This window comes from Chrysochloris asiatica, unplaced genomic scaffold (assembly GCF_000296735.1).
Source record: "Chrysochloris asiatica unplaced genomic scaffold, ChrAsi1.0 scaffold00139, whole genome shotgun sequence".
Lineage (NCBI taxonomy): Eukaryota > Metazoa > Chordata > Mammalia > Afrosoricida > Chrysochloridae > Chrysochloris > Chrysochloris asiatica.
The window spans coordinates 1,512,412-1,531,236 of record NW_006408657.1 but is presented as its reverse complement, the minus strand read 5'-3'; the positions used below and the strand labels follow the sequence as shown (position 1 = coordinate 1,531,236).

Here is an 18,825-nt window from a genome sequence, read left to right as displayed (position 1 = left end):
AATGGGGCTGCCACTGATCAACCCAGGGTCTGCGTATGCTGTCCCCAGCATCTGATATTCTCTGCTTTCAGCCAAGATCCTTTGGACATCTGCAATGACACCCCTCGTTCCACAGCCTCTCCTGAATCTGGCTTGAACCTCTGGAAGTTCTCTGTCAATCTATGCTTGCAGCCATTTCTGTATTACCTTTAGTAAATCTTTACTCGCATGGGATATCAAAGAGATTGTCCGATCATTTCCACATTCCATTGGGTCACCTCTCTTTGGAATGGGCACAGATATGGATCTCTTCCAATCAGTTGGCCAGATAGTTGTCTTCCAAATTTCTTGGCAGAGATGAGTGAGTGCCTCCTGTGCCAACTCACAGGCATGCTCTTGTAGGCATTTTTAAATTTCTTCAGCTTCAGCATATGAGCAATTGATGGTCTGTTCCACAGTTGCCCCTGGACTTCTTTTGGCTGATGATTTTGAGGTTTTCCACTGTCTCTTCCCACAGATATAGTCAATTTTATTCTTGTTATTCTATCTGGTGAGGTCCATGTTTATAATCACCTTTTATACTGTTTTAAAAATGTATTAGCAATGAATAAGTCATTGGTCTTGCAAAAATCTACTATGTGTTTTCCAGCATCATTTCTATCTTCAAGGCTGTATTTTCTAGCTACTTACCCTTCCTCTTTGTTTCCAGCCATTGCATTTCTGTTGCCAGTAATTATCAATACATCTTGATTGTATGCTCTAAGACTGAAGAAGCTGACAGAATTCTTTGATTTCATCCTCACTGGCTTTAGTGGTCAGTGTGTAAATTTGAATCATTATGGTATTACTGGTCTTCCTTGTAGTCATATGAATATTATCCTAGAACAAGATTGATCTTGAAATGTTATTTATGAGGATGAATGCTATAACAATCCTCTTGAATTTGTCATTCCATTCCATTTCAGCTTATTAATGCGAGGATATAGATCTTTATTTGTTCCATTTCACAATTAATATTATTGTCTGATAAATTCAAATGGAAATTTACATCATTATTTTAGCATCTATTTTGAAACAGGTACTTGTATGTATTGACCACAATTTTATCTTGAAAATTTTATCTTGAAAAACTTTAGAAGTGCATAGTCGTACTACAGTTGTGAATCTCCTTAGATTTTTAAGGAGATTGCTTCAAAGGATGTCATTAATAATCTCCTCGGGTGCTTACAAAGCATGTGTCTGTCAGCATAATTAGAGAATTGCCCTTCTAGAGAACAGGTTTCACAATACCCTGAGACCTATTTTGTTCATTAGAGAGGAAAATGGCTTGTTTTAAGTCTAAATTGACATGCTTGCTAATTTCATCAGTAAACACTCTTCATTGTGATTGGGTTTCATTTAGAGCCTGTTAAGATTCAGTTTAAAGTTGATCAAATTACTTCTACAACATACTTCTTAAATGAACTTTGAAATACTAGAAGACAGAAAAAGCTATAGCAAACATTGAGTAATGTGACCAAAATTGAGAAGCAAAAAATAGCCTGGATGTTTGAGGATGAATTAACATTCAATTCTGCCCTCTGCTTCCACCCCCACCAAAAAAAAAAACAAAAACAACAACAACAACAAAAAACCCTGATAAAGATCATCTTTATTATGTAAACATATTCAAACATCAAAAGACAGCTTTTCATTTACATTGTACAAAGCATAGATAATGCATTTGTTTACTGCTAGATCAATAGCATATAGCACAGTGCTTAGCACTCAATGAATATTTATAAAATGATGAGTAAGTGAATTTATTTATTTTCTTAGCTGTGTGTTTCATTTTTGTTACATTTGAGAGGAAAAGTTGATTTTGTCTGATCAGGTTCTTTAAAAGATATATGTATATATTGGATTCATTCAACTATTTGAGTAGAGTATTCCAAAGCACCTTTCTTGGCTTGCTGTGTCACAGATGACCAGACTTTAACACCCGAACCCTGGAACCATCTCATTTTGTAAAATCTATCTATTACTATATTTCTCCTACTTTAAAATGTGTTTGGCGCTCTCCAACTGACTTATACCACTTACTTAAATAGCTGTCTTTGGCAATTTGTTCCATATTTCAAACACCCTTTTGTGTAAAGAAACGATAAAAGTTAGAAACCTGAAAATTGGATTTTTCTTTTGAGCAATCACAGATTACAAATGCGGAAAATTTGTTAAAAGTTAGCCCCTTCAAATTTTTGATACAGAGAGGGGAAAATACTCAAAATAGATGTATGATGTTTAGATAAGTAATTTTTTTTCCCTCCATTGTGTTCATACTACCAAAAGCAATTGAGTTTAAATCACAAAACCGATTACCCTACCTCTTCACAAAATAAACAATAGAGGATGATGAATATTTGGTCTTCTTAATCCAAAAAAATCCTTAGAAAATCAGCAGGACTCAAAGGACATAATAGATAGTGATGTTTATCTCTTCACTTTATTGGCCTCATGTGGTAGTAGAAACCAATACACTTTTTAGAGTCAGACTTCTGGTTTGATTATTATTAGACTAAAAAGGAGAAACCATCTGTCACGTAGTGATTATAGACTAATTGTCATCATCAACTTTACTTTTCCGAATTACAATAAAATGATTTTCATTCTCCATTTTAGAACCAGAGTAATACTACAAAAGAAACTTCTACTTTTTGCATAAATGTCTTTGTGAACCTTGCTCAGATCTCAGCCCTTTAATGTATAGAGACTGAAATGACACAGATACTTGATGGGCACTCAGTGGTAGAGAGATTTCTTCATGATTAACATTACTACCTACAAATGAAAAGTTAGGTGTTGGCTATACTCCATTTGGAGTCCTGGTGTGATGCTGTCAGAAAATCACTGATCCGCAAGGTTGGTGGTTCAAAGTCACCAGCAACTCTTCAGAAACTCTATACAGGGTCACTGTGAGTTGGAATCAACTTGATGGCGCTTCACAACAATATCTGTTACTTTTATCTAAAGCAATATTAAATTGGATGTCATTTATAATATGGAAAAATCTGAATATTAGTTTCGAGCCTAATGATTTCCAAACCTGCCTGATCCTAAGACAGTTTGTTAGAAATATAAATTTCCAGCCATCCCCATTACTGAGTCACCTAGTTCTGAGGTGAGACAAAGGAGTCTGAGTGATTCTTGTGGGCAGGTAACTTTGGGGAAACACTATTTTACCACTTCTACATCACCTTCTCATTTTACAGCTGAGGAAACATTAAGTCGTCTTTTAATTCACTTCTATGTTTTTTTTCTGTTTCTCAAACATACACCTTTGGTTGATGATGCATGGAGGGGATTATAACCATAGCAATGAAACGATATACGATAGGATGAATGTAAAATTAATGTTTTCCCATGTAAACTATCTCATAATTCACAATAAAACATTTTAAAAAATACACCTTAATTTTGATACCACCCAGATTGAGATTACAAGTATAAACAGCTCTCTTTCTCTTAAATGCATGATCATACCTCAGAATTACATTTCTACTAGTGACATACATGTATTAGTTTAAGTGCTCTGAAATTGTTCCACATAAGCTCTAAAATAGTAAGGCAAATCTATCATCAAGAATTCTGTTTGAAATATTTTGGGTCTCTAAAAATGAAATATATTACTTGCTAATTTTTTTCTACCCAGTAGAGATTTAGACCCAGTAAAACATCTTCTTTCTTATTCCTAAAAGTGTTTTGAGAATTACACTTTGTTTTGTTTTACTTATAAGAAATGCATACTGCTGGCGAATCCAACATTAAGTTACATTTGTTCCTTCAGGCAATGATGCAAGATTTGGAACAGAGACGCCCCCAACTAGAAGAACTTATTACTGCCGCCCAGAATTTGAAAAACAAGACCAGCAATCAAGAAGCTAGAACAATCATAACTGATCGAAGTAAGTCTTTTCACAGCAATGTGAAACCCAAGGCAGATACATGAAAAGTTTTAATATTGTGTTTATGAAAATAGTGTAAAATAGTTGTACATTATCTTTATTATATGAATTACAGATTTTAATCCATAATGTTATCCTACAATAACAGAGCTTAATTTCACTGCATAGAGGCAACATCCTTTTTTTCAACTTTCAATGTCTTAAGAAGGGGTCTTCAAAAAGTTCATAGAGAACATCCATTATCTTTTAATTCCATTTTTCCACCAGCTTTTCAATGCCCCTTTCTATAGTTGCAGAGGAGCCCAGGTGGTGCTATAGTATAAGCATTAAACCCAACAGCCACTCTGCTACAGAAACAGGAGGTTTTCTGGCCCCAGAAAGATATATAACCTCGGAAACCCTATACAAGGTCACTATGAATTGAGATCTACTTAATGGCAGTGGGTAAGTGGGTGAGTTATATAGTTTCAAGGCCTGCAGGGGTGGGTGTAGTATGGCAGAATGTTTGCTCCTGACTTGGCATCAGTGGAGATTGCAGTCTCTCTCTCATGCCTGGATTGTTGATCTGAACAGGAAGCTGCATCCTGGACCATCTCTCATTCTGGTCTGCAGTGGTGTTTTCAGATCTGGATAGCTCTTGGCTATTTTGATGCTCCATTGTGTAATATTAGAAATCACTGTGTTGTTCCTTATGCCACACTGGGATGGGCAACAGCTTTGCAAGGCTGTATAAGGCCCATTTGCCTAGATATTGCAGGTACTCCTTTCTTTATTCTACTTAGAGTGACTGTGTGTGGTAGATGCTTCTGTGCATGTGGTTGCAGAGAGGACTAGAGGGAGGAGTCCCCAGTGGCGATTCTCAGGAATGAGGTACTGGTCACCTCTCACATCTCCCTGAGTTTCCTAACTTCCCTCACTCTCCTTCCCTCCAGGATGTGGTTTGAAAGGGGCTGGCCACAGCGCTCTTCCACAGGGACACACAGTGGCTATTGAACATTCTATTCTCACTTCCTCCTACAAATGTCCCCCCTCTACCTTCCAACAACTAGAAAACATTTTCAGTGAAACAGTGGTAAAACCTTTCCTTTAATCATCTATTTCCCCCAAATAGTTTGTTATACCAGGTCTAGGCTTTTGAAACAAAAAAACAGGGCTAGATGCCTTCTTTAGTTTCTTTTTGGTACCTTAACACCTTCCCTAAGGAAATGGAAGAAAAATGCCTGGCTGCCAGTGTTTTGGGAAAGGGAAAGAGGGTAACCAGAATACAATGCTAATCATTGAAAAGTATTATAAGTCACACTTGTACAACAGGTAAATTCTTAGTAATAAATGCTACTGTTCAAAATACCAACTGATAGGGAAGGAATCTTCACATCAAGTATCAATCCTATCCCCTATGTATATAGGGTAGATAGGGACGGGCAACGTAGACATTGGCTACCTAAAAGGAGGGGATGATAAAGGCATAAAGTTACTGGCTTACAAGGTTTCAAAAGGGAGTTAAGGTTCAGAGTGTTCAGGGTAAGGTAGAATCCCCAATGAATAGTTTCATCTTGTCTAGATGTTTCTGGTGAAAAGAGATGGGGATAAGATTTGTATGATTCAATAGTGAGTGATTGTTATCATGACTAATTGTGACTGTCACAACTTTAAAGGTAAAAGTTTTGTAACAAAAACAGGGGAGTAGTTAATCTTACAATCCAGAAACAGAGGCCCCTAGGACCATCAAGGGAGAAGAGCATGAGCGGAATGTGGGACCCTATCCAGAGAAGCAGTGACACCAGAGATGGAGGCAGAGATGAGGACATGGAAAGAGAGAGAGCAACTGAGGACTCTAGACTCATGGAAAGAGAAAGGCTGTGTGCTGGCGGCCAGGAGGCAGGCTTGAAGAATGTGTCCTTTGATTGTTTAAATGATTATATATTCCTGAGTGTTTTTGTGTACACCAAAACAAACAAACAAAAAACACACAAAAGTAACAGAAGCAAGTACCATTGAATGATGACGCTCCTAGGAGATTTTAATCATTGCAATAAACTGATGAGTGTAAAATTGATGTTCTCCCATGTAAACTATCATTCAATTCACAATAATAATATTTTAAAAAGCTACTGTTTACTGGATAGGAAGGCGCCTTGGAGGCAGAGTGGGTTGTGCATTGGACTGCTAACCAAAAGGTTGGTTCAAGTCCACCAGTTGCTCCACAGGAGAAAGATGAAACTTTCTTCTACCCTTACAACCTCAGAAACCCTATACAGGGTCACTTTGAGTCAGAGTTGGCTCCACGGCACATAACCATACCACCACCTAGGTATCAGGCAGTATGAGTGTGTACAATCTTTTAAATCCTGGTGTGGCACTGTAGGATCTGTGAACTGGACTGCAAACCAGCTGCTCCTGGGAAATCCTATACAGGGTCATGAGGAGTCTGAACCAACTTGATGGCAGTTAACAACAACAACAATCTTTTAAAATTCCTGTGAGCTAAATTCCATAATACCCATTTTATAGATGAGCAATAGGTTCTCAGAGCAATTAATCAAATATCTCAAACTTACCGAACTAGCAAAGAATAGAGTCTGTTGTTTTTGCTATTGGTCTCTGGTGAGTCAATTCCAAGTTTAGAATTTCTGGGTTTCTAATTTGCAAATCTCTCTTTCTGGCTTGAAATTCAGTGCTCCTTCTAAGATGTTTACCATTCCCCATCTTGTTTTGTTGTTTTTGTTAATGACCATAATTATGAAGACTACTTTTTTTTAAGAGTGCAATTATGTATGTGTTGATTCACTTCCTAAAGATATTTCTTCTTTCCTTTATTGTTGGTGTTAAGTACTGTGGAGTTGCTTCTGACTCATAGTGACCCTGCATAGGGTTTCCAAGGGTGCAGATCTTTAAAGGAGCAGAAAGTTTCATCTTTCTCCCACAGAACAACTGGTAGTTTCGAACTGCCAACCTTGAGATTAGCAGCCTGATTCATAACCACTACACTATCAGAGCTCCTTTGTGGTGATTGTTAATTAAACTAGGCCTTTCTCTCTTTGGTAATTTTGACTCTTCATTGCTGCTCAAACATTGACTTTAAGCATCTGTGAATGTATTGGTTAGTCAGAATAAGGTGCTTTAACAAATAAACTCCACAATCTCAGTAGTCATCACAATAAAAGTTTACTTTCACTCTGGTGAGGTCCAAAATAGCAACTTTCTAAGAAGCCAGTGTACTCTTGATGTGGTGCTGCAGGCGAAGCACAAGGTTGGCAGTTCAACCCCACCAGCTGCTCCTTGAAATTCCCTATACAGGATCACCATGAGTCTAAACCAACTTGATAGCACTTAACAATAACAATGAAGTCATTCAGAAAACCAAGCGCCTTCGGTCATTTTTGTTCAAATCATCAGCATTCTTTTCATTTAAACCTACAGATGAGGAAAGAGTACTACTCATGGTAGTTCATTAGGAACCAGGTCTGGCTATGGGTACACATACTTCTTTCCATAGTCTGCTAGCCAGAACTTGTCCCAAATGTTGAGTCCAGGACAAAGAGGTTTGGAAAGAAACTATTCAATCTCTACCACAGTTAATTTGGACACGGGAGACTATTCTTAAGTCTTTTGGTCCAGAATGAGTTATAGAGTCATTTCTGTAAGCATTGATGCAAGAACAAAATTGCCTTGTAATCACAAACATAGATCGCTGTTCAGTTGATAGAGCATGGTGTTCATCCCACAAACTGAAACCATGAGGGTTCGCTACCAGTTTGCAATGCACTGGCCTAAAAGAATGAAAGTTAGTGAGTGACTTTTCTCAGTATGAGACTGAATTCCCATTACACAGTTAAGTGATCTGTTTCTTGCCTAAGAAATATGGAAATTTGGCAAAGACATTTATGCAGATCTGAACATAAAGATGGAGAAAGTAATTCGGTACTTTACTAATGAAAAATAATGTCTCTTTTGTCCCTAAGAGGAAAATAACATGAATTTGTTTTCCAGTGTCCCCTCAACATGGTCTGAACATTTTCCATTATCCTTTGTAATCTTTTTTTTTTTTTTTTTAATATTGTATTGACTTTGTCATGATGTACATTGTAAATGAGTGACTAGAGGGCAGGTTCCTATCTCACTGTTAATACACAATGATTTGAATAGTTCTGCTTTTGTCAGCTTTTGTCTTTCAGAATGAATACCTTTATGAATATTTGCAGCATAAATGGAAAAATTCAAATGGTCTAAAAAAGCATTTTCTGAAAAGCAAGTGTCTGTTGAGACATGTCATGTTGTGCCTAAGCCAGAATCCTAGTTCTGAATGCGCCTGGAGCCTCTAATGCTGGTACCAGGATAATTCTGGCAAAATATATTTATCTAAACAATATGATGTGCTCAGTTTATCCTTTAGTTTGAAATCTATGAAATGGGATGGAAATTCAATGTTTATAAAGTATCAATCATGTTAAAAATATCATTTTTCTTATTATAAATTCAATTTTCAGGGGAAGGGCAGGAATAAAGTACTTGCTTATAAAATTATATTTTTATATGAAGATTTCAGTCTTCCTTTTGAAAGTTCTAAAAATTCTTAAAAAGGAATCAGAAAAGAAAAATGTATTTAATTTGTATCTAATAGTATATGGCAACATTTTGCTCCATGGTAAATCTCAGTTCATAACTTTGAACAGCTTAGGAAATCTATGCTGAATTATTAGAGTCTATCAGGAGAAAAGACCAGTAAAAAGAAATATGTGTCTTGTAGTAATATCCATGCTAAAACACCTAATAGTTGGGTCTGCAAAATACCAACATGTGTCTCTATATAAAATTGTTTTCATGGTACCTATTATTTTAAAGGAAATATATTGATCAAAATAATGTTATAATCAGCTAGGTAAGAGAATACATTTCATTCTAAATTAGTTCAAATGAGAAATTCTTTTTATTGTTTTTCATGTTCAAATTGTTCATTTTCCTTCAATTCTTTGGTTGCTTAATGTGTCAACCATTCTTCTCCATTTTCATCTGCAAAAGGTTAGGTAAGAGGAACAAAAGCAGATCCAATAAGAAGGATATAAAATCATTTCCTTTGAGGTTTCTGAGGTTTGCAAAACTCTTCATGTCTACCAGCATTGATAACACACAATACCATAGCAGCTTGCATGGCAATGAGGAGGATATGTAAAGAAATAATTACTCTCTTTTCTAGCTCAGTTGATTTCACAAATAATAATAGTAAACAGGGCTCCTCTCACATTTGTGTTTGAGAGCCATATCTCTATAGCATCTGCTCCCTATAGTCCCTACCCCTACCATTTTAGAGATCTATAGCAATATTATTGGAGTCCTGGTGTGGCTCTGTGGGTTAATGCTCTGGACTGCAAGGTCAGTTTGAACTGCAAGGTTGGCAGTTTAAGCTCACCAGTCACTACTCAGAAATCCTATACAGGGTCGCTATGAGTTGGAACCATCTTGATGGCACATAACAACAACAATATTAGGTAAAGTGGTTTTCAGGGCAGGCTGGGTGGGCTGACTACTGATTAATTTTGTGACCTTGAACAAGCAACTTTCCTCCTCTATAAAGCAGGATTAAATTTCTTTCTTCCTCTATAAAGCAGGATTAAATCTCCCACATGAGTTTGGAGAATTCGTTGAGATAAGCACATATAGTACTTAGCTCAATGAATGTTAGCTCTTGTCATTCATTGCTTATGGGTGATTTGAATACTTAGTGTGAGAACATTTAATGAGCATTTCATAGCTAGAAAGTCCTTGCACAATAAATAGGGATTCAAAAGACCAAAAGGAAAAGGCTGTTTTGGAAAATTTATAAGATTTATAAATAGAATTAAGTAAATATTTAGAAATGTCTTTATGTGGGTGATATTCCTGCTGTGGCACTATAGGGTAAACACTGTATTGCAAACCACAAGGTCAGTGGTTCAAACCTGCCAGTGGCTTCTTGGAACCTTATGCAGGGTCGCTATGAAATAGAACAGATTCGATAGCACTTAAAAACAACTGCTAATCAAAGCAATTCTTATCATTCATTTCAGTTTTAATATCTACCATAACATGAGCAGGTAGATATTATTCTTCTCATTCTAGAGACAGAAAACTGAAGCTCAGAGAGCTTCAGTAGATTGATGAAGGTCCTTGTAAGATGGCTACTGAGGTACTGGGATTCAAACCCATCTCTACATGACCCTAAATTCTAAGGTATATAAAATGGAAAAGGCTGATTCATCATAAAATAAGGAAGGGCTATTTACTTGAAAAAGTCTTGATGTGGTGCTGTAGGATAACCACTTGACCACAAGGTCGGTGTGAACCATAAGGCTAGTGGGTCAAACTCACCAGGTGCTCCTCAGAAACATTATACAGGGTTTCTATGAGTCAAAAATGACTCTATGGCACTTAACAACAACATTTTGCCTGAGAGTTTCAAATATTAGTACTAACCTCAGTTCATTATTATCTTGATATCATTATTATTGATCCTCTTCATACTTTTAGTCTTCTATGTATTTACATGTTTTGGTATAGGGATGTCTCTTACATGTGTTATAATTACATACGCTATTGAATCCCGGTAGTTGTGTGATCTTGAGTAATTGAATGTAATTCCCTACACCACAATCCCATCATCTATCATGTTTTATGATAATAATAGTAACTTCGTAGAGTTATTAGGAAGATAAAAGTATGTGATGTTTCTATAAAAAGATCTGGCACATACTGTTGTTGTTGTTAGGTGCCATCGAGTCTGTACCGTCTCATAATGACCTTATGCACAGAAGAACAAAAAAATTGCCTGATCCTGGGCCTACCTCACTACTGTTGCCATGCTTGAGTCCATCAGTGCTGCCACTTGGCCAATCCATCTTGTTGGGGTCTTCCTCTTTTTCTCTGACCCTCCACCTTACCAAACATGATATTCGTCTTCAGTGACTGGTCCCTCCTGAAAATATGTCTGAAGTATGAGAGACGACGTTTGGCCATCTTGGCTTCCAAGGAGCACTCTGGCTGCATTTCTTCCAAAACGAATCTATTGCTTCTTTTGGCAGCCCATGTCACTTTCAATATTCTCCTCCAACACCGTAGCTCAAAAGCATCAATTCTTCTACAGTCTTCCTTATTCACTGTCCAGCTTTCGCATGCATATGAGGTTATCAAAAATACCATGGCTTGGGTCAGGTGCACCTTGGTCCTCAAGCTGGCATCCTTGTTCAATGCCTAATTCAATATGTCGTTTGATTTCTTCATTGCTGCTTCCATGAGTGTTGACAGTTGATCCAAGAAGAATGAAGTCCTTGACAACTTCAATCTTTTCTCTGTTTATAAGAATGTTGTTTATTGGTCCAGTGGTGAGGATTTTTGTTTTCTTTACATTGAGATGTAATCCATACCAAAGGCTGTGCTCTTTGATCTTCATCAGTAAATGTTTTAAATCCTCTTCACTTTCAGCAAGCAAGGTTGTATCATCTGCATATCGCAGGTCATCAATGAGTCTTCTTCCAATCCTAATGCCACATATTTCTTCATATAACCCAGCTTTTCGGATTATTTGCTCAGCATACAGGTTGAATAAGTATGTTGCACACTTCTCTTAATTTTAAACCATTCAGTGTTCCCATGTTCTGTTTGAACAACTGCCTGTTGGTCATATGATCAAGAGCCAATGATACTGAAAGAGGAAGTCCAAGGTGCATTGAAGGAATTGGCAAAGAACAAGGCACCAGGAATTGATGGAATAAAAATTAAAATCTTTCAAGAAAGTGAGGCGGCACAGGAGGCACTCACTCATCTGGCTGACTGATTGGAAGAGATCCATATTTGTGCCCATTCCAAAGAGAGGTGACCCAATGGAATGTGGAAATCATCTGGCTATCTCCTTGATATCCCATGAGAATAAAGCTTTACTAAAGGTAATACAGATATGGCTGCAAGCATACACTGACAGAGAACTTCCAGAGGTTCAAGCCAGATTCAGAAGAGGCCGTGGAACGAGGTGTCATTGCTGATGTCCAATGGATCTTGGCTGAAAGCAGAGAATATCAGAAAGATGTTTACCTGTGCTTTATTGGTTATGCAAACGCTTTCATTTGTGTGGATCATGACAAGCTATGGACAACACTGCGAAGTATGTTCCAGAACACTTAATTGTGCTCATGAGGAATCTGTATATGGCACATACTAGATGCTCATTAAATGACAAATATTGTCACAGATGAATTTGGGGACGGCAAACTGAAAATTCGAGGAAATCAAAGATTTGGTAAGCAGCCATTTATCATTCAAACCAGAGGAAAAACATCTCAAAAAGAATGCCAAGTCTTAAAAGACATTGTTTTTATTATCATTTTTCCAGCTAAAGCTTTTTTCAAACTAGTCTACAATTCTTTGAATTTATAAATTTTAAGACAATGAATTCACATCATATTACCTAAAGAGTCAGTATACAGAACAGTGAAAGGGAGAATGGTCCACTGTGTAAGAATGTAAACACTCTCAGAAGATTTTGAATTCACTGACAGTTTTATAGCAACTTTGTCAACCCATCATTCATTTCAGCAACCAAATGCATGAAATTGTACATGGTGGAAGTGGGATTTTATATATTTGCTCCTCACTGTTCTTCCTCACATTTTTATGAAATCTCTATTGCTAATGAGATGCCAGCCTATTAATATCTTGCTCTCAGGTATTGTCTACTAGAGAGTTGCTTGTTTTGGAGGAAGTAGAGTCAACCATATAAATGTCCTTCTGACGTCTAGCACCTGCTGTCGACCTGTTATAGTTGCTCTCAAAATTTAGATCCACTACAATGCTGCTGCCAACCAGAGTTCAGTTCAGTTCATCAAACATTTGAATGCTTACTCTGTTAGTTAATATCAGTGGTGATGAAGGGGATACATAGAGTGATAAGTTCCCGGCTTTGGCAGCAAAAATCAAAAACAATAATAGCAATCTGATTGACTACTATAAGAACAAGCAAGTTGTTCACCCGGGAGCCATCAAGGCATGCGGTCGGTTCCCGTCAGGTCAAACCCCCTTCTAAACTGAGACTAAAAGGGAATACATGAGCAGGTATGTGGTCTTGCTGGTGACTATGTTGGTCACCGATAAGGGGAAGTGGGGGAAAAATGGCAATGAAGTTGTCAGCTAAGTCCGACCATATTCAATAGACTCCTGTGAACCCAGGTGGAGACATTGTTGGCCAGCAGTATGATGATGATAACTCGACTAGAAGAAGAAAAAAGAGTGATCCACTACAATTTGATGAACTTGACCTATACTTACAGCTGTAGTAGCTCAAAAGAGGGAACAAATCTTTACAGCAAGGATCATTCCCACCCCCTCGGTACACAGGATGGGCATCTTAGACATTGGCTACCCCAAATGGGGGAGGGGCTACAAAAGCAAGAAGTGACTGGCTTAGAAGCTTTCAAAAAGGATCATAGTTCCAGAGAATATGGGAGAAGATAGAATCTCCACTGAGTGGTTTCCAACCTGTCTGGATGGGGCTGGTGAAAGGAGATGGGGATAAGACTCTTAGTGATTTAGTAGTGAATAATTGCTATCAGGATTGACTGTGAGGGTTGAAAATGTAAAGGTAGACGTTTTGTAACAAAAGGAGAGGAGTGGTTGATTCTGCAGTCCAGGAACAGAGGTCCCTGGGACCATCAGGGAGAAGAGCGGAGTGTGGGACCCTACCCAGAGAAGCAGTGATGCCAGAGATGGAGTTAGAGACGATGACATGGAGAGATGGAGTGGCTGGGGACTCTGGACTCAGGGAGGGAAAGGGAATGTGTCCTGATGGCCAGGGTACAGGCTTGTGGGGTGTACCTTTGATTGTTTGATGAAGCATGGAAGGGATTGTAATCATTGCAATGAAACGAAATACAATAGGATGAATGTAAAGCTAATGTTCTCCCATTTAAACTGTCAGTTAATTCACAATAAAAACTTTATAAAATGATCCAGCCTTTGTCTTGAAAGAGCTCACAATCAAAATATATTTATTTGGACAAGTGTATTTGGGTACGTTATTTAGTAGAGCACTACTGCAAAACATTGAAAGAAAGCAAGAGAAGAGGAAGCTGGCTCTGAATGAAGGATCTTGGAAGATTTTCAGGAGGAGGTTAAATTTAATCTAGTCATGAATAGGAATTTGAAAAGCAGCGGAGGCAGGAGAGGGAAGGATATTTCAGGCCAAGATGACAGGAGAATACATAATTAGACCTATGTTTGCAGTAGTGTGACGGATGAATTTGTTGGGTGGGAGAGATTATATGTGCGTGCATGTGTGTGTGTACGCGCATGCTATGGAGGATAAAGAAAGTTAGTGGAGAAAAGGGAAGAGGTATTGAATCCCAAGCTAGAGCAATGGCAGTGAAGTGCAAAGTAAGAACTGAAATTGAGATATGCAATGGAGCTAGAATGAATAAAATTTGGATATTGACTAGAAATTTGTCATTGAAGATCTAAGACTGAGTTATTTATTGTTGTTGCTGTTAGGTGCCATTGAGTCAGTTCTGACTCCTAGCAACCCTATGCAAAACATAATAAAACATTGCCTACTCGTATATCATCCTCACAGTTGTTACATTTGAACCCATTGCTGCTGCCACTGTGCCCTTCCATCTTTTGGGGGGTCTTACTCCTTGTCACGGACCCTCCACTTTACCAAGCACGATGTCCTTCTCCAGGGACATCATAGTATGTCCAAAGTATGAGAGAAAACGTCTCACAATCCTGATTTTTAAGGAGCATTTTGAATGTACTTCTTGCAAGTTTATTCTTCTGGCAGTCCATGGTACTTTTAATATTCTTCTTCAACATCATAATTCAAATTCATCAGTTATTCTGCAGTTTTGTACAACTTTCACATGTATATGAGGCTATTTGTTGTCCAACTTTTACATACATATGAGGCTATTGAAAATACCATGAGGTGGGTCAGGTTCACCTTAGTACTCAAACTAATATCTTTTCTCTTTAACACTTCAAAGAAGTCTTGTGCAGAAGATTTGCCTAATTAAGAGGCTACAGATAGAAATAAGATCCAGGAAGAAGTCATTTGATTTCTTGACTGTTGCATCTATGAGTGTTGATTATGGATCCAAGCAAACTGAAAATTTCCACAATTTCAGTATTTTCTTCATTTATCATATTTTTTTATTGGTCCAATTATGAGAATTTCTGTTTTCTGTACCTTGAGGTGAAACCCATACCAAAGACTGTGGTCTTTGATCTTCATCAGTAAGTATTTCAAGTCCTCTTCACTTTCAACAAGCAAGGTTGTATTATCTGTATATCATAGATTGTTAATGATTCTTCTTGCAAACCTGATGCCAAATTCTTCTTCATATAATCCAGCTTCTTGGATTAATTGCTCAACATACAGATTGACTAAGTATGGTGAAATGATACAACTCTCAAACACACCTTCCCTTGTTCTGTTTGAACGACTGCATCTTGGTCTATGTACCGGCTCCTCATGAGCATAATTAAGTATTCTGGAATACCAGTTATTTGCAAAGTTATCCATTTCTTTTTATGATCAGCACAATTGAAAGTACATGTAAACATCTTTCTGATATACTCTTCTTTCAGGCAAGATCAATTTGACATCAGCAATGGTATCCCTAGTTCTGTGTCTTCTTCTGAATCTAGCTTGAGTTTCTGGAAATTCCCTGTCTTTATATTGTGCCTGCTGTTTTTGAATTATCATTAGAAACATTTTACTTGCATGTGATAGTAATGATATCGTTTGATGATTTCTGCATTCCATTGAGTTACCCCTTTTTGGATCGGGTTCAAATATGTATCTCTTCCAATAGGTTTGCCAAATTTCTTGTCAAAGATGATCGAGCACCTCCAGTTCTGCAACAGTTTTTTGAAAGATTTCAGTTTGTGTTCTGTCGATTCCTGGAGCCTTGTTTCTTACTTCAGTGCATCTTGAACTTCTTCCTTCAGTACCATTTCTTCCTTATTATGTGATACATCTTGAATTGGTTGGACATCAAACATTTATTTTTGGTGCAGCTACTCCCGGTATACCTTGCATCTTCTTTTGATGATTTCTTCATCTTTCCAAATTTTTTTCCATAGAAGCTTGCAATATTACAACCTTAGTCTTGAATTTTTCCTTCAGTCCGTTCAGCTTGAGAAATGCTACGAGTGTTCTTTCCTTTTGTTTCTCTAACTCCAGGTCTTTGCACATTTCATGATAATACTTTACTTTTTCTTCTTAAGTTGTCAGTGGAATTTTCTATTCAGTTTTTTAAAGTCCTCATTTCTTCCTCTTGCTTTGGCTTTTGTTCATTCAAGAGCAAGTTTTGGAGTCTCTTCTGACATCCATTTTGGTATTTTATTTCATTCCTGTCTTTTAATGACATTTTGCTTTCTTCATCTATGTTGTTCTTGATGTCATGCCACAATTCTTTGGTTTCTGATCATTGTAGTCTAATGCATCAAATTGGTTCCTGAGATGGTCTTAAATTTCAAGGGGGATATATTCGAGGTCATATTTTTGCATTTATGGATTTGGTTTAATGTTTTCAGCTTCAGCCTGAACTTGCATATGAGCAGTCAGTGGTCTCTTCCACAATTTGTCCCTGTCCTTGTTTTGGCCAATGATATTGAGTGTTTCCATTATCTCTTCCTACAGATGTAGTCAATTTGATTCCTGTTTATTCCATCTCGTGAGATCCATGTATATAATTGCCTTTTATGCTGTGTTTTATTTTCTTAGTGGTGTTTGCATGAAATAAGTCATTGGTCTTGCACAATTCTATCATGTGATTTCCAGCAACGTTTCTATCACCAAGGCCATATTTTCCAAGTACTGACACTTCCTATTTGTATCCAACCTTTGCATTCAGTCACCAGTTATCATTAAGATGTATATCTTGATTGTATGTTTTATCAATTTAAGTTTGTTGGTAGAATTCTTCAATTTCTTTATCACTGGCTTTAGTGCTTGGTGTGCCAATTTGAATAATATGATATTAACTGATTTTCCTTGTAGGCATATGAATAGATCGATCTTGAAATGTACTCTTTGATGATTGTTACACATATTCCCGGAATATGAAACCATCTGATTATTGTCAGATTCAAAATGGACAATACCAGTCAATTTCAGCTTACTCGTGCCTTTATGCATTCCATTTCATTTTTTGACAACTTCCAACTTACCTAGATCCATACTTGGAACACTCCATGTTCTGATTATTAATGGATGTTTGCAGCTGTTTTCCTCATTTTGAGTTGTGCCTCAACAGCAAGTGAAGGTGCCAAGAGTTTCACTTCATTTTTGTTATCATGATCATCTCACTTTGAGGAGACAGCTCTTCTCCAGTTGAATTTTAAGTGCCTTCCAACCAGAGGGACTTATCATCTAGAACTGTATGTGCAAATATTCATGTACTATTCATGATGTTTTCATCTGTACTGTAGTGTCTTACATATTACATCACCCAATGACAAACTGACAGATGAGTGTTGTTGATCCTATTAAATGCTGTCAAGTTAGTTCCGACTCATAGCAACCCTCTACAGGATTTCCAAGGAGGGCCTAGTGGGTTTGAAACACTGACCTAGCCATTAACAGTCCAGTGATTATCCTACAGTGCCACACCAGAAATCCACGGCAAGAATTTTGTTATAGCACATCCAATTCTGAATAAGGACATTCTGATAACAAAAGAAACTTAGGGTCCAAAACGGCCATCCCTATAAATTTACAACAGTAGGAGAAAGCTGGGAGCATCTTCTAATAACAGCCCTTGTTGTTGTTGTTAAGTGCTTTCAAGTTGGTTCTGACTCATAGTGACACTGTATAGAATTTCCAAGGAGCGGCTGGTGAGCTCGAACCACTGACCTTGCAGTTCAAACCGACTTTGCATCCAGCACATTAGACCACAGTGCCACACCAGGACTCCAGTATTAGCCCTTAGGACGTCTTCAAACTTTAAGTTAGCACCATCTATAAGTACAGAGTAAAACTCTTTCATTAGGTTTTCAAGTCTGTGGTCTTTCAGAAGCAGATTACCATGCTTGCCTTCTGGGGTGGGTTTGAACTGCCAACTTTTTAACTAGTTTCATTATTTGCATAACCCATGGAACACAGACAAGAAATATTAAGTTCAGAGCTAACAAACTATATCAAAAATTCAGGCTTTTATTTGAAATACCTCATTAGGCCATCAGATAAAAATGTTAGCCTAGGAAAATCTTGAAAGAGTACTATTGATTCATTTATTAAACATTTAGAACTCATGAAATTTACACATGAAGAAACTTCACTATCCTAGAAAATACTACTAGAATAAAAAGTGTATTTAATAATAAAATACACATGTAGTGAAACTCATATTTTTGTATTAGTACTGAGCAAGTGATGATTTCTTTGATCCTGGTTATATCATCAGGGCCCATTGGATTCTAATTTAGTCAATAAGTTTTTTTTTGTTTTTTTTTTTAAATAAGTCCCAGTTATTTGTAAAACTTCATATTGTGAGACTGAAATTCTCCCCTAGAGATCTACCAAGAAGCCAAAAAGGAATTTTATTTATTTTTAAAATAAAGAAATCATTTTATTTTTAAATTGCCAACTTAATTTGGGTTGATTAAGTCACTTTATAAGTCTAAAAGGCACTCTGGGCTCTTAGTGATCAGATGATTCCTATATATTGAAACATTTTGTGATGTTATCATTATTCAATTATTCCTGAGTGTGCTAATATGATTCAAATTATAAGTACATGGAATCAAGATGGAATTGTTTAAAAAGGATGATGCAATATTAAACCACATCTTTAGCTTTCAGTTTTCTTATTACATTGTCACAATATTGCATCTTCTTTCTAGAAGATATAAAATAATACTTGTTGTTGTTGTTGTTGTT

General features: G+C 37.1%; 1 protein-coding gene across 4 annotated transcripts in view; it reads left to right on the top strand.

The window, feature by feature from the left end:
* Positions 1 to 18,825, top strand: part of LOC102838260 (dystrophin-like) — a 3,237,302-nt gene that overhangs the window by 2,337,836 nt on the left and 880,641 nt on the right. For all 4 annotated transcript variants that reach the window (XM_006870143.1, XM_006870144.1, XM_006870145.1 and 1 more), the window contains one exon: positions 3,803 to 3,920. In XM_006870143.1, the coding sequence (XP_006870205.1) occupies positions 3,803 to 3,920 (118 nt within the window). The remainder of the gene's footprint in view (positions 1 to 3,802; positions 3,921 to 18,825) is intronic.